We start from the raw sequence: 24,097 nt of genomic DNA on the forward strand, positions 1-24,097 counted from the left end.
ATCATCCCTAGGTGATAAGATACCTAGGTAGGTAAAGAAAGAAGGAGGGACAGTAAGAGCCTGTGACCTAAACACCGTTCTTTGCATGCACTTCTTTCAGGAAAAGCTCCCCCCTTACTTTCTGTGACTGAAGCAGCTGTTTTTACAAAAGCAGCAAACAACTCTTAATGAAAAAACACTTGAGGACAATTTGCTGCCTTGACAGCTTTAACGTGAACAGCCTTTCACAGCAACTCAAATTAATGTGTGTTCCCACTGTACAGTAGTCTTGCTCAGCTTCAAGGAAACCAGGAATTAGGCTTCAATAAAAATTCAGCCATGCAAATATTCTGCTGTAAAAAGAGGCATAAACATATAACTCTTCAACTTCCAGAATCATGTACATGAGGCAAAGGGAAATTATATAAAAATAACTAGGTTTTTGTTTACATCTCTGATTTAGAAGAGCAATTCCAGAAACTAAATTGCTTCCACAGAGGCATTGGTTTAATTAGTCTGCATAGCATGCTTTATTTGTGTTCAGACCTCTGACGTACATTGATAAAAAAAGAAAAAAAATACACAGTGGACACACACAAAATAATTGCCTAAACTTTTTCTATGCCAGATGCAAGAGTAGGAATTCTCAAACACACTTTCATGAGCTCTTCCCTACATGCAAATGACCCTTTTTTAATATACACAAACTACACATGTTTTCAATTAAAAACATGACTGGATCAATTTGATCATATATTTTTGCAAACCAGCCAAAAATCAAACACAAACTGAAGCCATGAAGGAATTTCTGGAAGTACAAACCATACTCAGTTCTACTTCTGGCAATGAGAAACACCTCTCATTTTGAAACAATGCTAGAACTGACAGCAGTGCACAAAAACATGCTGTCATTCAGCAATGAAATAACTACATTAATGAACAGTACTCAGAAGCCAAAAAAACCCTAAGTGGTCAAAATCTTAGCTTAGCAAATAAGCCCCCTGTGATCAAGTAACAGCAGAACACTGGCTTCTTGCTTTTTTGTAACTCTTAATCTCAATTTTGGGTCTTACTTTTCAACAGGATGGCAACATGAGTTCCTCAGAGACCTGAACAATAGATTCCCTTCAGGACACAAACAGCGGCAGGAAGGGTGACAATTTTGCTTGAAGTAACAAACTTCAACTTAGGACTACTAAGAATGGGCTCTCATACACTTTTTTTCCCCCATTGCATTTTGATCCCTGTGAGTACAGACATTGCTTGTCCTTCCTCATGGTAGATTTAAGTCAAAACATTCCAGAATTTTGGGAATGGACATTCAAATGTGAGTGTAAATAAGATATTACTTTTAGAGACAATGTACAAGCTCAAGTCAGTGTTTACCTTGAATAAATACTTCTGAAGCTCTCCAGTTTTTCTGCTCTTTATAACCTCATTTAATTCTCCCTATGCATGCATCATCCAGCAAGCAGGGGTCAACAATTCTGACAAGCAAACTTTCACAGAGAAGTCAGATCAGCCTTTGCAAAGCCACGGCCACATCTTTCCCCTGTGTACACTGCTTAATTCTCCTGTGTGCACAGCACACAGCTGGTGGTGGTGGCCTCACATCACCTTCCCAAAACCTCTGCTCATTTCAAACTTTTGGATGCTGAACAATTTGGTTCAGCTTTCACCCCCTCACCACACAGTAACATTTCAGGCACTGCCCAATGATAAAAACATTCACAGATCAGTGTATCTAGAACTTAGGAAACAGCCGTATCCTAAGATACCTAAGACTGGATATTTCCACTGAGACATGAATCAACACTCATGGCCAATTTTTTTATTGCCATTGGAAGAGCAGTGAAATCAGCAGTAGATATGCAGGCACATGGCAGGTAGCAGACTGATGCCTTCCAGAAGTCTTGACTGGAACTTGTGAGTCACTTCCACTGTGAACACAACATGTTTTCATGTAGGAAAATTAAGAAATCAAAGCAGAGAGCATCAAAGTAAAACAAACTTTTACATTATTGTGCTGCAGTTTGCAATGATCTATCATTCATACTCAGTACTAGACACCTTTCTCATATTGACAAGCTCATATCCTTTCATTCACTGCCTCCAAGATGGTGAATCAATCAGCTAGAACTTCAAAAAAAAAAGAAATGAAGGAACAGGTAAAGTAACTGATTTCTTTGCAGTAGGCTACTGAACTGCAAGGTAATTTCAGCTCTGGAGTCTAGCATTTCTGCTGTTCATCACGTTCTTGATTTACAGGTTCATTATAACTTTGTTTATGAACGCAACCTTTATAAGGCCACTATTTAGTAGGACAGTATCACTTTGTTTTATTACATTTATCTATGAAAACAATCACTCTGTTTATGGATAAAACTGTCATTAAAAAAAGTGAACAAGTGGATCATACACAGCTGCCCAAATAAACTTGGAAGATGTTATACAACAGATTGCTTGCAAAAATATCTGTCATGGTTAGCCTTTGGAGTGATCGACTTCTAAAGGGAATTACTCTTCTACTGTGAAAATAAACTATTTGAAGAATTAGAAAAGATTATGCTCTTGTTTGATATTTGTATTCTGCTGGATCCTGAAAGTGCTGACCAAAGCTATACATACAGGTTAGAAAACCACAGTTCACATCACAGAATTTAAAAGCTGCCATCAGGTGGCCAAACCGGAAGCAGAGAGCAGCAAACAAATGCACGAACTGAGGAAACACAAACATCACTTTATGCAGAACAATATGGACCTGACAAAGCCCAGGTGACACAACAGTTTCTGCAGCAGGGCTGACTCCTCCCAAGGAGTCCTTGTGGCATTTCCTCAGGATACACAAGGCCAGGGGCTGCTCTGCCCGCCCAGCGGTGCCGCTGCTTGGGTGTCAGCTCAGGGGCATCGCTCGGCCCTGCCAGACTCGAGCCAGCATTTGTAAAACCAGTTTGTATGCATGCAAGGAGCTACCCACCTATACACAAATTCCTGCACACCCAAGAGGAGGGGCTTGTTACTGCAAAATAGAATGTATTTAATTTTTCACTGCACGTCCAGTGACTTTGTAGGAAAAAAAAAATAAATTAGTACACTGAAAGGGAATTAGTGGAGTGGTAAGAACAGCAGTACATAACAATGTAACACACAAATACTACAGGCATCTGACATGCAAAAATACAAGTGCTGAAACTGAAAATCTGGGTTCAAATATGATCTGTAGCTCAGGCTGGATGCAATGTTAGATCAGCTGTTCCCTGCAGGTCATTTTAACAAGTACTATTCTGACTCAAAGTGTGGGAAAGCCAACAAGTAATACCAGAGCAGCATTTTACATTTACACTACTGACATAAATGCTCACTAGTTATGCCCCTGTGAGACAGAAAAGTAAAACTGCATAAGCAAAGAAAGTATGAGACATTAAGTGGATTTCTTAAGGTCACAAAGCTAGGTAGAGGTGAGATCTCTTGGTGTATAAATTACAAGGCATTCTTAATGCAAACAGGTGATAACATATCAATTCATATTAAGTTTATCCCTTCCAGCACTAGATCTCCCAGAGAACTCTTCCTCTGTAAACACAAAGGTTGCTTATTTTAATGGTTCCCTACAACAAAAAGATTAAAACTTCTATTTTTTTCAAACAGAAGAACAGATCAGGAAGAAGAAAGGTCAGACAACTTTTCAGCAAATCCTTTAATTCAACAGTTGTCTAGGGCAGGAAAAGTAATTTTTTAACCTCAGGCATACAATCACCCCTATTACATATGAAGGACTGGAATCTATATAATATCCCTAGTATTGTGATATTTTTCTCAATCAAATATCAAGAAAAAAAAAAAGAAAAAAAAAGCTAAAGTTTTTTTTTTTCCAGTATGCTTCCTTCATATAACAATGTAAATCAGAGAACACATAGAATCCTGTGTTCTAAAGCTACACTATGATGATGGGGTACATCTAAAACAAACACATGCAAAGGACATCCTCCTTTAATCTGAAATATATACTATTTTCTCAAAGAGTAAGATATAGAAAAACGTACAAGCAAGTACCAATTTGTCTCACTGATCTACCCCTCAATAAGCTGAGGCTACTTTTAAGTATACTAACTTAACACAAGAATCTGAATTGTATAAATCAATGTCTCAATTAACATTTTGTTTAGGAAGAGTTACAGAAGAAAAACAGAATGTAGTCATTTGCTAGCACAGTGGCTCCAGAGGTCTGTGAATGTGTGCAAGAAGAATGGAGTTGAATGTGGGAAGGATCCATTATTCTTTCAATAGCGTCTGGTGCTGCAAAGTATGTACTTGCATACTTTCCTACTGGAAAAGCTTAAGTCTTCAGTAGCTCCTTGGTCTGGGAAAATGGCAGGCACCCAAATACTAACCCAGGGATCTAGGAACAAGATCTACCTGAAGAACAATATTTTTCAAGTGGCCTTAGAAGTGAAAAATGGCCATAAAAAGAAGTCTCATTCCCAAGGGCTTCTGTCTGGCTGCTGTTTGTCAGGTGCTGCTCCCCACACACATCCTCAGCACATTCTAAAGCAAGAATGGAGAGAGGGCCTCTCTGAAAATAATCACACTTGCTGAAAGACCAGCCCTGCATAAATATCTCTAACAACAGTACAAACAGAAATCAGACTTCTTGCCCGATACTTTAGTTGAAATTTATGGCACCACTGGCCATGATTCTGTTATTACTATTCTACCTGGCTAAGGTTCAAAGTCACAGAAGTGGGAATTTCAGAGGTATTTTCAGAAATTATGTAGCTCATCTGGGGGAAAAAAAACCCAACCAAAAAAAATTACTTAGTTCTACAAATGCTGTACCAATCCATCAGTGAACAAAGCTATATATTACACATACATGTGTACATACATGAACACATGCACCATAGAGATGGGACAGAGAAGTTAAGGACACACATGGCCTCTGAAATTATATTTAATGCTACACCTTGGGAATAATAAAATAAAGGGGGGGGGGAAATAAAATCAAAGGGAATACTAGAAGACAGTCTCTGGTGCTCTTGCAAATATCACCAGCTGCTGGATGATTTATATGCAAAAAAACTAGAAGCTGAGCTTTAACTTAAATTTCCCTGCTTTCTTACTGGTTTGCTTCCAACCCTAGGAGTTTAATTAAAGTCCATCAGCCAAATATTTCTGAGGGATGTAAGTTATTCCTTTTTTCAATCTTTCTGTACTAACTGACCCAGATTTTTTCAACTCCTGAGCTTTCACCAACATGATTATGAATACACACACATTTTAAAGAAGGTTAAAGAATTTCAAGAGTATCAACCCAAGAAATACCAACAGCTGCTGCTGGCTAATATGCAGGTATGCAGGTACATGCAACTTATACTAAAACAAGTAATGGGGCAAGAAACAGTATTCTGTATTGCCAGTTCACATGTCAAGATCTAATAGCTACCTCCTCTTCACTCTTAACAGAGTACATAGTAATTGGAGACTGGGAAAGGAGAGCTCTACAAGAAATCTCCAGGAAAAGTGGATAAGCAGTTTTACTGCTTGTAAAAGGAATCACTCTCTCATCTTCTCTAGCTGGGGAAATCGTGCAATAAATTTGACGAAGAAAGGAAGGATTTAAAGCCAGAGAAAATTAGGATTTCTCAAAGCAGAAACACAGAGAAACATGCTGCCCTTAGGAATAGATCTCTGCTATTTACTTGATCTACTGGAAGAACTCCTGGGGAGCATGTCTTAGCAAGAGAAAGGAAAGTTTGCTATGCTCTTCATTTCCTGTGTAATTCCAGAAACTGCCAGCACAATGCTGTTTGGGGAGAACCACACTACAGCTATTCAACAGGGAATTCGGCATTGTATTCTGAATGAATGGAAACTTTCTCAAAGATATATATTTGCTGCAACTGAAGTAGAATGCAAACCCAGCAAAGATGTGAGCCCACATACACCTTCAATCAGCTAATTGCAAATTGTGACTCTTTCCATCAAGACTTACATAATATTCTTCGCAGTATGAAACATCACAGTAAATGACTCAGGTTAGAGTTCACAGAAGCCATGAACTAAGTGCAATAAATCAGCACTAAAAATATTATGCAACTGCAGTTCAACTGATACCAAGTGTAGCTAATTTTAATGGAGAAGCAATCACTTTTATGTGTCTTTGCAAGTTAGTGATTTGGGATCTCGGTGACCAGGATAAAGGAATGGCTCTCTGAAATCTGGATTTCTTAGAATAAATGGTTCCCTGCAAAAATTCCAGGGGAATTTCCTTCCTGCCACTGCAAAAACCTTCTGCTAAGTAAGACAATTTAAAGGACTAAAAATGCATCAGTAACACGGAACAGTAAGGGAACCACAAACTTTGGCTGGGTTCATGCGCCAGAACCTCATCCCCAAGCAGAATCAGACCTTTTAACTGAAGAGGAACAGTCACATGGCTCATTTCAGCCTTACTTTGCTTTAAACTGGGCTGTTTCTTCCCCCCCCATATTCCACATTGGCTGATAAATTCCCCAACGGCGGGTGTTAACTAACTCTGCATTCCAGTCTGCTCTGCGTCATGGAGTTCCACATCCCGCTGATGAGGAACACATGGCGGACATGTGGTAGGGGAGAGCCTGACAGCGCTCACACAAGCAGGGATAACTCCTCTGACCTTTGGCTTTTTTCTCTCTGTACCATCCCAACTGCACAATGAGGAGTCTGTGCCCCTCTGTCACCTACTGGTCACTCTGGGATCACAGGACACAAGCTGAAACCCTAATATTTCAACAGGCAGCTACACTGAATACACATTATGGCTGAAAATGTATGCTGAAAGCAAGAAATTGATTGTTCTGTCTCTGCCCTAAGCAAACCATCCAGAGGAACTTTTGGCCATACAGGTTACATCTGGAGCAATTGGAGGTATATCACAAAAAGAACCATGGCTATGCTTCCTCATCAACTCTGTGAAATAAGGCAACTCACAGCCTTCCTAAAAAGTACACAGTGGCAATTGTATTAAAGCATTAAGATGTCTTTCTAAAATGAACAGACCATTTATCATCTTTTTAAGACCCGAGCCTGGCTTAGAGTAACAATGAGCCTCAACTTCAGTGCTGTCCAGACTGAATGACTCATGCAGCAGAGTACTACTTTTACCAAGTCACATGGACTCGAGGGTGTCCAAGCAATACAGTCATCCCTTCCTCCTTCGAAACCTCTAAGAAGTAAAACCAAATCACAGGCTAAGTGCTGGTCTGAGACCACAGCAGACAGACAGACAGACAAATGACTAATGACAATCCATGCAACATACATTTACTGCCGATTAGAAACCAAATGCTAAGCCTCAAGCTCTCTGCTTTTAGCCTTATGCGTACTAGAACACTGGCCAGAATCTTGCAGCAAAATGAAAGCCATTGACAATAAGCTTTTCTATAACTACATTCAATAGAAGCTCCTGCTAATATAATATACCAGACTCTGAGATTCATGACCTCTTACCTGTACAAGCTGTCAAGACACAGCATGACCTTTCTTTTATAAATAGGACCTGGATATGCTGTACCTTCCTTTCAACCCCCTGCCAATGTATGAATAAAATAACATGGCAGCAGCGAAACAATAAAATCCTGTGGAAGCAATAGTATTAAGATCAGTAATAGCACTATGTTCTTTAATAAAGTCAATGTCTCACTAACTGCTTTTATACTGTGTTCACATTTATTGTACAAGTTTAACATATAAAAGCACCAAATTGAAGAGTTTTCATTATACTTGGCTACATTAATTTTAGAAATAGTAAATAATTTTAAACACACTTTGTTTCTGAAGTTAAGGGCTAAACTCATCGCCAACAAATTTACAAAAAAAGCAGAGCAAGTTGAACAAAGTTTAAATACATAATAAAAAGGGCAAACTTCCCAAGAAAATTAACGTCTTTTTGCTACAGCAGCTACTCTTAGTGAGCTGAGAAACTAAAGAGGCATGCAAAACCTACTCAGGGCATCCTGAGAACATCTACTCCAAACTCATGTCTCAAACAACAACAAATCTTGGGTCAATATCTTTTTCTGAAATGTTCAGCAAAATCCTCTTCTCTAAAGAAATATGATTAAAACTACATCAACATTTTTAAATTGTGGTTATAGTTTGAGATATTAGTGTGTAAAAGTCACACCCTTTTATTCAATAGACTTAGTTCCCCTGTTTTGATTCAGTCAGATCCACTTGCTTTACTGGCTAAAAAAACTTTTTACAGCTTTCTAAATTCCTATTAGTACTGTGAAACCAATTCAATTCTGGGAAGGGGAACCAAATTCTTTTCTGGCTTGTGCATCTGTAAAAGGATTATTACCTAAATCAACACATACAATTTCTATTTTTTTGCTAGAGGAGCCAGAAAGAACCTCACTTATTTTCTGGATGTTAGTCAGAAAACGTTATTTTTATTTGTGAGAAGAGCAGACCCAGACTAATTGAAAGAGCAGATTTGGATCAACAGAAAAGACATCACTCTATAGAGGTCATATTTTAGAGAAAAGGAGTTATATCCAACAACTTTCTATGGTATTTCTCAAAATACCACTTAAATGAAAAAGAAACTTTGTCAGAACATTTTGCTAATACTGAAAACTCCTACATTTTAAAAAGGGAAGACCACCACCAAAGCTAGGATGTGTATTCATTCTGTACACAGCTGAGAACAGCAAAGAGTTTTTGCTCCTCAGGATTTTCCAACTGAGTTGCATTACTACATACCCTACTTCCCTGCCAGTGGCACTCTTTGTGGGGACATCTCCCAAATGCACAAAGAAAACAGAACCAAGTTATCAAAGTCCTGCTGTTTAATCTATCAGAAGTCATGAAGCTATTTTTGACACAAGTGGCTTATGGAGCACTCAGCTGTACGTCCAGCCAGGTATAAGCCTGGGGTGGTGGCCCACTTAGGCAGCACAGCTGGATCTGGTACAGGACATCTGCCCATGATTGAGTTTAGGATGCTCCACACTGCAGAGCTTCTGCCTATACCAGTGTTATTCCCAGCTCTTCTAAAGGAAATAGATTTTAAAAGAAAAAAAAAAAGAACCACCAAAGGAGCAGCAGAGTATTTCAGAGATGACAATTCCCCAAGAACAACAGTTTTAGAAAGCAGAAACATTAAGGAAGTTGCAGCATGTTTATATATGATCCACTTATTTAAAACAAAGTATCAGGAGGGGAAAAATAAAAAAAAAAGAAAAAGAAAAAGGACAATATCCCAAGGCAACAGAAAGGAAATCAAATGTATCAAAGCTGTTTCTGAGCTCCCATTACCTACTCACTCGGCAATGCTGACTTCTGAAATTATACGACACCATTTGTTTTAAACCCTCATGATGCAGGAAGAAAGAAAAAACTCCCCAATCTTGCCCCCTCTTTTTATTAAATTACCGTAAAAACAGATCTGCAGATCTGTTACTTCAAGGTTACTAATGTTAGTACTATATATATTTATAGATGAGGTATTCCTTTCTGTCTGAAGCACATGAGGTAATAAGTAGCTAGAATTGTCATGTTGATTTATTAACATATTCTCTAGGAGAAGCCCTGCACCTGCATCTGTGCAGACAGAACACCCACGAAGGCTGAACTCACCCCTACACAGCCCACAAGATCTTAAAAGGAAATGCTCCAAATTTAGACCTGCTCCAACAGGTGTCTTTTACTGTTTCACTTTGCATGACCATAAATATCAGAGGTGGAGCAAAAAGCTCCCTGTCCATTGTAATCGTGCTTTGAAAACAAATACCTTTGCCCCCTCCCAAAGCAGAGGCAGCAGCTATGGAATTCTCATCATTTCCTCGCTCCTTCATCCTGTCAAGACCCAAGTCAAAGAGATGTCACTGGCAAAACCAGGCTCCAGGGATGAGCACATAACTTTATTTTTTTTCTCTTCAAAGGGCCCTAAGCTGGCTCTGAAACATCCCCAAACTGTATTTCTTTCATTCTAGTATCTCATCTTGCAGCTATTTGCCAAAGTGAATGACATGCACAGGCTGTTCATGGCTTTTTATAAGCTCTCATTACCCAAACAGGGAACCATTTCCTTGAAAATGCTTTCCCCAGCAGCATTAGTCTCTCTAGGCACCACCAATAAATTTGTCTTTTGGCTCAGCCTGTTGCACTCCAAAACGTGCCTGAATAGATGTATTTGATATTGTTTTCCAGTTGTTTACTGAGGGAGGATGCTACCTGTGGGACTTGTCATCAGGGTGATTAACAGCAGAGGGAAAATAAAAGATAATTTTACCCACTGAGTTGAAAGCTTTGCCAGACTTGCTCTGGCAAGCAAAGGAGCAAAATCCAGACTCCTTTCTGTGGTGTAACAAGGAGATGCAATCCCAAACCCAAAATGGCTATCCACGACTTAAAAAACCACAACACAAATCAAAACAACAAATCTGGAAAAGAAATGCTAACCAAACTGAGAAAGAGAATAACAGGTTACACCATGAGCTTAGAAATTCCACTAAAATGTTTCATTCTGTAATAATTCCATAATTACAAAACACCCCAGTCAAGAGCAAATAAATTTAACACACTCAAAAGGTACTCAGGAAAATGTGTGTTTTCCCCTGTCCCTCCTCACCAGCTGCTCTTTTATGGCAGGAAAGTGAAGAGCATGAAATCCAATGATAGGAAGAAGGCAAAGGTCAGGAAAAAGGTTTTTCTTCAAGGATTTAAATTAGCGTTCTACAGTTTTGCATGTTTTGTCAACACAACTTCCCTCCTGTGAGGAGGGGAAGCCAAAGGGCCTTTGAACCATTTCTGTATGGGGTCTAGATTTTTACCAGTAACAAGATTCTTAGCTTTAAAGAAAAGCTCATCTTCCCTCTTCCCATTCCTTTCACCACTCCCTCCCTGTGCCTCCTTCCACTCCCCTCCTTAAAAAGAGGGGAAAAAGAAAATAGAAAAAGGATCTGAAGAACAAAACAAGCACTGGAGGAGTTCTAGAGTTCATGTAATGAGACCACTACAGCCCTTCAAAGGGACCATTAAAAGCAAAACAAACAAAAGCAACACCCTCAAGATGTCTATTGTATTTTACAGAGGAACAAATGAGTGTACTGGAAATTCTCCCACCATCTTGCCATGAAGTCTGTTATTTCATCAAAACAAAGTCCAGAGATCAAGAAACAGTCAACATGGCAGCTGAAAGTCACTTACATCAAGTGACCCATGAAGAAAATGAGATGTGGCTTGGTTTTTTTGGTTGTTTTTTTTTTTTTTTCTCTTTCTTTACTATGATGTATTAAAAAAAGACTTCAAAGATTGTTTCAAGCGTCGCTTTTGTTTCTCACATGAGAAAATCAGGAGTTGAGCAGGTCTAGACAACTCAGCGATTAAAACACCATTAGCTGCCAACACTTTGTCTTCCTAGAGCTCCCACAGTTGTTGCTACCCTGGATTTGCCTCAAATGAAATTACTTGATGATTTCCATATATATTTTGCTCCTCTCAGAGCTTCTCAAAGATGGCAGCTGTAGGACAGAGAGAGCACACCAACATAGAGAGCTCAGATTCAGATGTCAGAGGCTCATCCACGCAGGTGGGTACTGGCCCAATACTTCTGCTTGATGCTTCAAAGCATCTTTATTTATTTGTTTTTTATTCTTTTTAAGACTTAGTAGGTCTCTTTTTGTTCTTCTACACTATCCTAGCATCTCTGGGCTTTACTTGGAGGACAGCTAACACTATATATTTGCTTTCATAGCTGTATGTGTAAGAAAGACAAGGAGACAGATAAATTTTTATCCCATCTGTATATCATCAACACTCCATTTACCAAATCCCAAACAGTTATGCTCAAGATCTGCTGAAGACAATGTAACTGAACAGGTGCTATTGAGGGCAAAGTTTAGCCTGCAGGATAAAGCCTGATTAATTTAGCTATAGGAATGAGAATCCTCTGGTTAGATGAACCTGTAAAATCAGGGGTCAACTAAGATCACATATGTTACAGCAATTTCTAAGTCATTATACCACAGCCACCCTCTAGTGCCAGGAGGAAGCCATAAAGACAAGCTTGTCACTCACAGCAGATAAAATACTCCTCCCCTAGCCCAAAATAGATCTATTAGTCTTCATGTGCACAAACCCACGAAATGCATCAGTGATGAATTTCCTATTCTATGCAAATCAGCTGCTGTGTATGTACAGAAGGCTTGCCTGCAGCTTGGTCCCTGCCATGCTCAAGACAAGCCAGGAGAGAGCCAGTGGAAACATGCTGGGACAGGCTTCTTCCATTACAACAGTTAACAGGGCCCAGTCTCAATCACCTTCCTTCTAGGATAATCCTTAAACTCAGGCAGAGGAGGTGTCATCTTTCCATGGGCATGGAGCATCTCCCTCACATCTGGTAGCAGGATGTTCAAGGGAAGATTACACTGAGCTGTGGCCTACAGCACACACCAGAGGCATTTTCACAGCAGAGATTTATCTGAGAGCATACCCCAGATGTCCGCATCCTTGACTTAAAAGGTACACATGGATGAATTCCCAGCTCTCAAATGGCTGTTTCACAGGTGTCTCATCTCACAGAGGTGAAAGTCTGACTGTCAGCCTGGGACAGACTACAAAGGTTGGCCTCTCAAGGAGCCAACACAGCTTTGCACAGAACATGTCAGATAACGTGTGCCTGAGAAAACTAAAATCACTGTACTGGAGAGCATAAAGAACAAGTCATCTTTCCTTCTCCTACTAATGGATATGAATTATACTGTTCAGGAAGCTCAGCTTGTCTGGCATATTTGATAAATTCATCCAAGTCCCCAGTGAAGTTTAATGGTAGATATAGCATGGTTTCTCTAATTAATCTTTTGGGGCCTGGAAAGATAGCTGAGATTTTGTGTCTTAAATGTGTAAGAGGGTCATGAAATCCTGAGAGCCTCTCACGGATACTCTGCAAATCCATTTGGGACTCAACTAATGAGACCAGCATTTCATTTATGGACGTAGGTCTAACACTTCAAAATCTCTGAATATAAACTGTACCTGCCCTATCACAGTATAGGTTTCATTTCAAGAAGAGTTACCTTTTCATGCATTCCTTTTCTTTCCCTGGATTTTTTCCTAATAAAGGTATAAGATAAGCCTATCAATTGGTTCCAGTGATATAACAAATAATGAAATACTGCTCCCTGAATATTGCAAAAGTGGCTTTTCCTCTTCCTTCTCATCGTACTTTGCCTTTAACCATCTCTCCTACTACACAATTATTTTATCTCATCCCAAGTTCAGTTTTTATTACAAGAACTCATGAGCTTACTTCTGAAGGATGGATCTTTTAATGACAAGTTCTTCATCCAAGTCAGCTTCATTAGCCATGAAGAGCAATCTTTTTCCTGTGTCATCCACTCCAATGAAGTCGCGCTGCTCCACTGAAGTAGAAAATCAAACACAATCATTATATAACCCCACTTTAATGCAGGCTGGAAAAACAAATAGGGACCACCAACCACCCCCAAAATACAAAACCCGACTATCCCAGAAAACCCATGAATTTAATAAATATTGTTGGTAACTTTTTCAACTTCTTGTCAGTTGGGCTTGCTGATATATATAACGGCATTCTAAACATAGCCCTGAAAGGTTTTTGCATCCTTTTTATGAAGATGCCAGCTACAGGTCCTGACATGCAACACTCAATTTTGAGCTGTGCCTTCCTTTTCTTTTTTCTTTTTTAATAAAAATCCCTTCTACCTGAATTAAAACAACAAACTCAAGGCAAGCAGAGAGTTCTTCAAATCCAGCTGCTTCTTCTCATAATGTCTTTCCACATTAGAATTAGGGGGTCTGGAGAGGATTATGATTTCAGTTAAGACGAGTATTTCGCAACTCATCTATTTTAGACAAATACCAATACATAAATCACAAATACACATAAAAGTACAGATTCTAAGACTTCTACCATGGATGCTCCTGGGTAGGTTAACTTGGTTTAAATATCTTTTCATAAAATTGTCACCAAGAGAATACCTAACACTCACATGTATTATTGTGGCTGTCTGTGTCTCCTGCAATCAGGGACTGTGCATCAGCAGGGACTTCACCCTACTGAAATGTAGAGCATTTATTTTTTAACAGTTTTCCACAACATCTGAATACAGTGGTGCCAGCTCATTCCAATTTTCCTCTGTAGTTGAGCCACCACTCTGGTGGCAGCCATATACTGATCTTTACAGATACAGGGTGTACAAGTAAGCCACAGTAAAATTTTAATAAAAATCTTTTTTCTCCCAGTAAATACTATTATTTTGGGCCAACCTGGCACATATGTGTTCTCCTAAGTTCTATGCCTTTAATCACACTGGAGTAACAACATACCCTAGAAGTAGCTAATTCTTTAAGACCTTTTCCAGTCAAACTATTTTAAACTTTATTTTTCCCAGGTTTAGGCCCATCCCTTGTTTTACTTATACCTGCTCTTTCAGAGTTACCACAGTAATAACTACTGTTAAAACAGACAAAACTATGCAGCTGTTGAAAGTTCTCCTGTGCAATCTTTGATCCATGTGATTAAGCATACCCTCTTCAGAAAACCCCCCAACCTTTCTCAGGAATTCATTACACTGCAAATAAATTCGAAAATAGGTCTGAACATCTAACACCAGGACAAAGTAAGTACAATTACAATAAAGCTTACTTGCTGTACAAACTCAGGGTAACTCTTGAAAGCGGTGAAGTTTGAGATTAGGGGCAAATGATCCCTCACCTCTGCCACCTAACTGGGGTCTCCTGACAGGCTGGAAATACAACAGTGACTGACTTTCCTCCATTGAAGCACTAACACTTCTCTAAGTTCAGGTCCTGCCTGCCCTTCTCCTGGCTGTTCTTACAGTAACATATTACACTGCTACAGCAAAGCTCCATGCAACAGGAAAAAGGGAAAAAACAACTTTATGAAAGACGGACCAAGTACATGACTGAAACCAAACTGGATGCTCTTGCTTGTGTGGATAGGTAAGAAACAATCAGTGAAACCATGAGCATGCACTGTGGGATTTTTTGTATCAGATACCAGATCAGGTTTCTCCTTGTACGCTCACAATTAATAACATTACTTCAGTAATTAAAAAAAAAAAACTTAAACACTAAAATCAATTATCCAGAGGTACAAAAGTGCTGTTTCAAATCCCACCGGTATCACTTAGCAAGCTAAAAATAAATGGAAGAGCAGACACATAACTAGTTCACAAAATCCCTGCAAGGAAGTATGAAAAAAGTGTTAAAGTGATAGTAATTTTAAAAAATCATTTAAGGTATAAAAATGAAATGCAGGATATGCTTTGCCTCCTCACAAGAGATAAATAAGGACTTGACACTGCTACTGCAGTTTATTAAATACCTTACAAATTAGATCCCCATTAATTTTAAGTACTTTAATGATCTAAAGAAATCATGACATCACAAGAGAATGCTCAGCACTTTAGTGACAAAAAGAAATAAATTTAAGTCATATTTTTTAAAATGCTTCTAAATAAATCATAATTAATTGACACTTGAGAAAAAGACACCTTTGTTAAAGATTCAGTATCCCCACACTTCCAATTAAATGGAGAGGATTTCACATGATGAAGCCTTCAAGACCACCAAGAGGCCTTCTGGCAAACAGAGAATACCAGTGATGACATGCTTGCTGCTTTCAAGACAAGAAAAATAAGCAGGAAAGAGTCACCATCTCCATCTTTTCTGCCTTTCTTTATACACAGAAAGGTTCAGACATTGCTTTCTACTCAATCCCTTGCGGGTCATCTTTAAGAACACACCTCCATTCTGGGTATCTGAATTCCTGACACTCTCTGTTTATTTGGGTCACTACCATTGACTAGCATTTTCATCTTGTGTTTTTCTTTTTCACTGCCATTGCTCTTACGCTCAATTAAAAAAGCCAATGAGATTATTATTGTCAATATATGATCCCCTAAATATAAAACCCAATGAACTTGACCCTGTAATTTGCAGCTGAGTCGAACATCGCAGGAAACCAGCAGGATGAATTTATAGCACTTAACACACTGCAATTCATGCTAATTTAAGACCTGTTCTTATTTCACAGCTCTTGAATGTTCAGTAATACCCCAAAAGCAACAACTTTGTATCAGATTCCATGATGTATGCAAAATAGAATCTTGTTGATCCTTCTCAAAAAATTAATTGCTTTGTAGAAACAGTGAAAAAATAAATCTAGTGGCTTGTCATGGGATTCATTTTCTAATACAAACACTTGAATAGTAGAGTCCAAGTACATAAAAACCTGTATGCATTGCAATTTAGAGAAGGAGCTAATAGTGCCACCTACTATGAAAAACTGCCTAATATACTCCATGTTAATATCTTATCTTTGGGTGCTCACAAGCTTTACTAACTTTTACCAAGTTTTAACTATCTGGGATGAAATTTCCAATGCAAGGTGCCTGGCTTAAGAGGAACATTTGAAAAACTTCAGCAAAAACCATTCAGCTGGTTCCAAGGCTAAGTTAAAAAAAAAAGTGTTTCGCATAAGCAGAAATGGTTTGGTGTCCCTTCGCTTGAAAAGCTCCAATCAAACTTTGAAAAACTGCAGGTTCACTTGCTGTATTCTTCTCTAGTCTTCTATTTTTGCTGCAAAAGTTTCTGCATATTTTATTTTTAAGGACAAATTGTTCCAATTCCTCAGCTCCTAGGACTGATCAAATAGCAGGTGCTATCTAAGGTTTTCTACACCATCAGGTGGTACAAGCAAAGCACACAAGCCACGAGGCTCCACAGCCTTGCTGTAATGACTGTTCAAGGGGAGAGTTTAATCTGTTGTCTTTTTGCAGTCTGTTTTTACAAGGAAATAAAAGTCATAAACTCACAGGGGTGGGAGGAAAAGAAAAAAAGCATAAAAACAAAGATTCTGCAAGACAGACTGGAAGGGAGAGAAAGCAGTCCCTGAAAAGTACTGCAAACTGTGTCTGTCCGTTAAAGGACACTAGAAAGGACAGGAATCAGAACTAAGTGATAACTACAGGTAATTATAGGCAGATAAATTAACCAGAAGAAGACAAGAAGCCAGAAATGGAACAGAAGATGGAACTGGCAGTGAAAGAGAAGAGAAATATATGACAAAGAAAAGCCAGGCTCTCAACAAGAATCCTTGAGGAAGGAAACTAAGGGAAGAGAATAAGAATGGAGGCTGGTGGCAGCAAGAAGCCAGCATAGGAAAAGAAAGATGGATGAGCTAAGGTAATGTTAATAGCAACAGGGTGCGTTTAGTCAAGTAGGAATGAAAACCAAGAGGGTCTGGTGCTCCCTAAAAATATACTTCCCTCCTTTAGAACCTGGAGAAGAACCTAAAATTCCTGTCTTGGCACTCCCCTGCTTTTAACAAATGACTGACACAGGCCTGGTAGAGTTCACGCTTTATCTGAGACAGTTCACAGGAAACATGTCACTAGTGCTGTCCCTGGCAGCTCAAGTCATGCTTTGGGTGGGAGATCTTAGCATTGGGCCCCACAGAAAAACATGAGGGGTGATGAAACACTTCTACATAAAGGAATTCTAGTCTTTTCAAGTTTAGTCTTTTACAGATCTGAAAAAACACACACAAATTTTAACGAGTCGTGTAGGAAGAGTTATGCTACAAAGTCAAGCACACAGACATAAAAAACAAGCAAAATAAGAATGCATGTACAATCTGATGTGTTTATATTTGCAAAGAGTCTTCAGATAATCTTGTTTATCCTCACAGACCTCCTCGCCCCCACCCTGTGTGCTCAGCGCTCACATGCTGGGCAGCTCTATGATGTTTAACCACAAACCCATTAGTTTACAACTCCTGAATGCTCAACTCTGCACTGTAGCAATGCTCTTGACAATATTTTATGTGCCATTAGCACTAAGACTGCCTTTCAAAAATATGAGAGTTAGAGCTATTTCAGAGTCCAAGTACTAAATGCTTTCAGCCCTACTAACCTTACACGTTGCTCTACAAAAATCTTCATGCAGAGCCTAAGAAGTTTTCTTTTAAAAACTTACTTCCTCCACTTTCAGAAAACGGTTGGCTTGCATTTCACTCCTCTCTCAGTCTGAAGCTACATTTTCTTACTTGTATTCCAGTATTGCCTCTGAGCTTTAATCAAGGACGAGGACCCACTAAGCTGACAATAATCAAGGCTCAGCATTTTAACAGATATCATTAAAAGGAAATGAGAGGCATGGTGTGGGAACAACTGTATGGTATTTAGTACTTTTAGCATATAAGTAAAATGGGTATAATAGCCCTGCTCTGCCTTACAGCAGTGTTGTGAGAACAGATACATTAAAGATTACAAGGCACTAAGATATTATGGTAAGAGGGACAAGATAAGCATCTAATCAACTCCTTGAAATCAGTGGGAGTTTTGCCTAGCAAAAGGCTCCTGGATGCGATTTCTGAAGAGCAATTCACTACATACCATAAGAAGAGAGAATTTCTAGAAGTGTTTGTTACCCACCTCATGTTGGCTGCTTCAGTCAGCGTAAAATTCCCAGCTATAATCAGGCTGATGCTTAGTGCTCTTGAAAAACCTAATGGTTTTAATGTTCATATGTAACAAAAATTCAGGGTTTCATCCAAAACTCACTGAAGTCACCTGGAGCTTTTCCCTTAACTCTTGTGAGCTTTGGATCACAGCCTGCAAGATTACACGAGTCTAATACTTAATTCTGAGCTGGAAAAAACCAAATCACACCCTCACCAGGGAATCTGAGGAAAAATAGGATATCTGTGCTTTTTTTATTTCTTTTGCTATGGGATTGATAACTAAACATATCGTACATACCTGTGGTTTTTCTATAATTTATTAATAAATATGTATTCCTACCTACATACCTGGCTTTTTTTTCCCTTTCTGTCCTGGTACCACTTCTGTTGGTTCATGAGTTTTCTTCATCAACATGGAGAGAGTAGCATCATGTGTCCGAAAGAGGTCCACAACTTTATATAAATCTACATCTGTGATCAGATCGCAGCTCAACACCAAGATGTCGGTCTGTCAGAGAAGGAAAAAAACCAGCAAACCTTTCAGAGATATAAACTACCACATATGGATTAGCATTTGAGGACCCAAAACCAAATACACGCTTAAACTTTTTTCTTTTTACTATTTTTTTTAATTACCACTGCCAAAAATAGCTCCTGCTTTTTACCATTGCAGTTTTCTTGAGTCCTGCTGCTACTGTTATTTGGTTGATGCTTACCCAGCTCCAGACCATAAAGAATATGTGACCATCTTAATTGTCTTCATCTGCTCCATCTGCTCCTAAGGACAGAAGTCATGGCTTTCAGGACCAAGAAGAAATTCAGCAGTATTTTCAACAGGTACTTTTAGTTATATAATGATGCAGAAAAGAAATCTTTCTGAAGAACTCTTTTTTAGCTGACTTTGCATCTGGCTAAAAACCACTGGAAAAGATATTTAAACTATGTTATTTTATCGGGGGACAAAAAAACTAAAGACTATCTAGGATGTGATTTACTCAGTAATTGCACTGTGATGGTGGGCTCAGTTTAGAAATACATTTCCTAAAACCAGCAATACTCCATATTACAAGAAAAAAAAAAAAGAGGATGTTAAGTCCTATTTAGTAGGAGGTTTGTACTTAATTTTGATCTCAAAGGATTCCAAAGTCCCTTATACAGTTTTTAAGAAAACGGCTGCACAAATCACAGGAACGTTATCACATATTGAGCAAGACACAACAGCTTCATTAATGGTGCACACTATCAATATAATCCAGCTAAGAACTCTTATTTAGAAAAAATTCTCTGTATTTCACGTGGGTTGTGGAATATGCTGCCAAAAACCTATGAGTCCAGCAATTAACTTCATTTAAACTAATCCTAACATAATATTTGTGCAGCATGGCCTACAGAAAAGTAGCAAATTTCCACTTTTTGTTAATGATCAACCTTCTAAAGACCTCTCCAGAAGATAGTGTTTCTTTCCTGAGTTACCATTTTCACTTTTTCTGCTACCATTTCCCATGCTAAACCTCCCTGCAGTGTGACATGGCTGCCTAGTTCTGTCTTTTTAAAAGACAATATTTAATGAGAAGGGCATTAGACAACACTTAGAAAAAGATGAGTTAATTCATAGAGGATTGATCCGTAATAGTACTCTAACTTTTGAAAACTATCAAAAAATAACTAAAGCAAACTATGTCAGGATTGACCTCTCATTCCAGAAAGGTTTTTTACAGAAAAGCTTGCTTTACAGACTTTGTCTAATACTAGGAGATTCCACATTGTAGTTGAGATCAGCTGATCTGGTATCTACATTATTTGACAGGTCCTCCTACAACTGCTTGGTAGTTTCATGTGTTTACCAATAAAGCGTTTGGAATTCATAATGTCACAAACTGTTGGAGCTGCTGATTTGGCATGCTGTGCAAAAGGTCAAGCTCTTCCATTTTCATGTGATTTCTCCCCACTTTACTGAGAAACACCTGGCTGCTTTACAGGAAGGAAGAACCTTCAGGTTGAGAATTTTACACATTCAAAACCTGACCTGCATCACTTCTTTTAACGTATTTGCAAACTGTGTACTTTATATTACAGTTTTGCCCAAGAAAAGTGTTTTAATTAGCACTTCTCAAAAAAAATCCAACATGCACACATTGGAAAAACCCCCAACAGCCCAAACCATTAAAGCAAGTTGCCCAGCACTCTGGAGCAGCCCTGCTCCAACATTCCAGGGTGTACAAAGAAAATAAGAAAAAAATTCAGCTTGGTGTGGAAGCAAATCTCCCGCTTCACAACTGTAAACTGTGAAGAAACACATATTAAATATCCTGGAAAATCCAGCAAAATTTTCAGATATTCTGTTTTCACAAGAGCACGAATGAATTACAATGTTTACAGAAAAGGCCAAAAGGTATTCAAGACCCATATAAATAGACCTGTACTTTTCAAACTCACTTTATAGAAGGAAGAGATTGCCAGTTTCAAATCTAGATGCATTGAACTCCAGTGGTGAAAATAAGAAATAATAAAATGAGAGAGACTGACAGACCAATAGTCTTATACTAAGGAACGACTATCTGGACTTGTAAAACAAACCTTGTAATTATTTCACATTTTACTAAATGCTTTAATCTGTCACTAATGCAAAAACCCAACAAGCGTTTCATAGTTCTGACCAGGCTCCTGGGTTTTTTCTTCTCACTATAGGACAAGCTTTTTGCAAAAACTGAATGCAAGACCCCTGAGGAGCATACGGGAACAGAACCACCAAATGTCTGGTTGCCATCTGTTCTACCCATTTACTCTCCCAATATGTAAATAAACGTCAGTGAGCGCAGGGACCAGTGAAACACACAGTTGCTCTGTAAAGCCCACATTTCTGCCTCTCCTCCTGATGAGCAGAGCAGTGGCCTCAGAAGCACGCTGAGAATACACCATGAAAGGCTCTTTTGGGACTTGACAGCCTCCCCTTTGAAACACCACCCCCCTCATAAATAAAGCCCTCACTGTCTAATGGATGCACTTTTTTTTCCAGTGTACAACTCCTGAACGAATAAACTAATGGCTGAATGAAAAAATAAACTATCCTAGAACCTTAGCAGAAGTGTGTGTTTTTCTTTAAGTTTTCAGGGTGGGTGTAGAAGAAAGAAAATAAATGATAGAACTTGTGGGTTTTTTACATATATACATGCCAAATAATTGCAGTGCACCTTTCCCAAAGAGCCACTGATACAAAGAAGAGAAGTACGTACTTACTACATGCACTCACGTACTAACAAGGGGTATGGGAACATACTTGACTTCATGAATTATGCAAACACCTAAGTACACACACATCTCTTAATGAAATACATGTAACAATGATTACATCAACCCCAAACTATTATACAAACAGATGATAAGAATCAACATGAACTGATTAAAAAAACCCCAGCGAGCACACACCTCAAGCAGAACGACTGCAAAGGAAAAAAATGCACACATGAATTCACCCTCAACACGTATTACAGCCATGGGCAGGGCAAGGCAAGGGTCTTAAATCAAGAAGGACCATCTAATGGATGGAGCATGAAACAAATACTTGGAATATCTGGTATTTTCCTGCTCTGCCAAACTTGACACATGCCATTTTGTCTCTACTACTTTTCTGACAAAGAGAAGCCCTCATCACAGAGCAGGGTTCTACCATAGAAGCTGCTATACAGAGCAGGTGAAAGGCCATCAAGTATAAGAGAACAGCAAATGATTTTGGGCTGAGGAAAACAGGAACACACTGTATTGCTACTCACAGCCCTGCCCTGCTAGTAGCACAGCTCATGTTTTTGTGAGCACCGTAAGAGCCACAGAAAAGACAAGGAGAATATAATGCTCCTTGGAAGTGTTAACTTGGGCCTTAGCAATTCCTTTTAACCTCAGATTTGCAATTCACTCACCCAACTGAAAAACTGACACTAGGCTACTGGCAAGCGGAGAAAAGTGCAATTCTGCAGAGATCACCTGTGGTCCGAGTTTCAAGAAGATCCTTCTGCATCCTTACTAACATCATAAATTAATGGAGCTCTGGGCTTTCAATCCAACCATCCCTGAATACAGAGTATTCAGTTAAGTCAAGTATGAAAACATGGCACTAGAATCCCCAAATATCCACTCTACCTTTCTAACACTGGCTAACAGCACTTCATCATCAAATGTTATGAACTGTGAAATGGTCAGATATTAAATAAGTTAAATACTTAATCTGGATAAATAAAACAGTGCCACATAAAGCATGAAGAGATTTATGCAAAATAGAGAAAACAGTAAGGAAAAAACACTGAAAACCAATATGTCAACAATTATATTAAACCCGGCACAATATGGAAAATATACACAAAAACAAGACCAAAAAGCAGATTGTTTCAAGAACTCAGATCAAGACAGCCGATTTAAAAATAGAAAACATGTTTTCAATGGAACTAATTCATACCACAGATCAAAAGATGGATGCAATTATATGGTGTAATATACCAGCATAAATAAAAAGCCTTGGACTTTCTCACACCCCACATACAAAGGCAATGCTAAAAACTCTTTTATATTCAGCAATTATTGCTGGAGCTCTTATGATCAAACAGAAGATGTCAAGGTTACCACAGATAGCTGGCAGCAAATTATGAATTTTTAGTGGTATTCACTATGCTTTTTCTATCAAGTATAGACAAGGGCAGGACCTCACAGCCTAAACTGCTGATGGCCTCAAAAACAGCAGACTAGAAAATGAGAAAACATGTGTTGCAAGGAAACTGTAATATGAACAAAATCAGCCTCAAGAGAAAGAGGAAAACAAATGTCAGATTGCATTATAAACAGAAAAGAAGCAAAACATCCACAAGCAGTAGAACCAGCTTCTAACAGAACTGAAAACAGACAAAACATTGAAGCTAAATGTTAAAAGTTTCCAATTGCAAAGTATTACAGCTAAGACTTTGACATGAAAAGAAAGAAAATCAAGAGATTAGTACACTCAACCTAAGTTAATACATGGACAGAGAACTTTGCATCACTTCCTGCGGTGTCACCAAACAACAGGGGAGAGAGAGAGGAACAAGTTATAATTATTGCTGGAATTAGGACTGAGTTTTATACACAATAGCCTGGAACTTCACCCACATGTTGCATTAACAGTGGGGTTTGTGTGTAATGCTTTTTATTATTCTAAAGAGTGGAAAGGGAAAAAACAGTTTGGCTGTGGGCAAGCATTTTGATTGCTTGTTAGCATTCTCCAGGCAAAGATACCTCCCAGCAATTACATTACTCACCACTCTTTAGATCAGAAACTTACATGCAAGGCTTTAGAGAATCCCTTTTTATCTCAGTCTCCCTTGAAGACCTCCAATTTCAACACCTGTGACCTCTTTGAAGCTCTATAGCTATTGCTGCAACTGGAGCAGGGAAGCACATTTATTTTTTGATGTCTCTAAGATCTTGTTAGCTACCAACTGAAATGGCCGCCTTTGGCTGGGAATTCCCACTCTCCTTTTGTAATGTCCTTGATGGCAAGATTCAGAAGGAAATCATGATTTAGTACTTTGCTAGCAAACATGAAGCTTTTACCTATTCTACTCTCACCTTGCAGCCAGCAGG

The 24,097-nt window shown here is 38.7% G+C and overlaps 1 protein-coding gene across 6 annotated transcripts in view; it reads right to left on the reverse strand.

Annotated features, from left to right (window-relative positions):
* Positions 1-24,097, reverse strand: part of EIF2B3 (eukaryotic translation initiation factor 2B subunit gamma) — a 99,466-nt gene that overhangs the window by 59,685 nt on the left and 15,684 nt on the right. For 5 of the 6 annotated variants that reach the window (XM_086902185.1, XM_023932519.2, XM_086902183.1 and 2 more), the window contains 2 exons: positions 18,842-19,001; positions 13,274-13,385 (listed from right to left, as the gene is read on the reverse strand). In XM_086902185.1, coding sequence (XP_086758311.1) covers positions 13,274-13,385; positions 18,842-18,908 — 179 coding nt within the window. In that variant the 5' untranslated portion in view covers positions 18,909-19,001. Of the gene's footprint in view, positions 1-13,273; positions 13,386-18,841; positions 19,002-19,209; positions 19,272-24,097 lie in introns of all 6 variants that reach the window. The other variant, XM_086902184.1, reaches the window with a different exon arrangement.

The sequence above is a fragment of the Cyanistes caeruleus genome, chromosome 9, assembly GCF_971803275.1.
Source record: "Cyanistes caeruleus chromosome 9, bCyaCae1.hap1.1, whole genome shotgun sequence".
In the NCBI taxonomy this organism is placed as follows: domain Eukaryota; kingdom Metazoa; phylum Chordata; class Aves; order Passeriformes; family Paridae; genus Cyanistes; species Cyanistes caeruleus.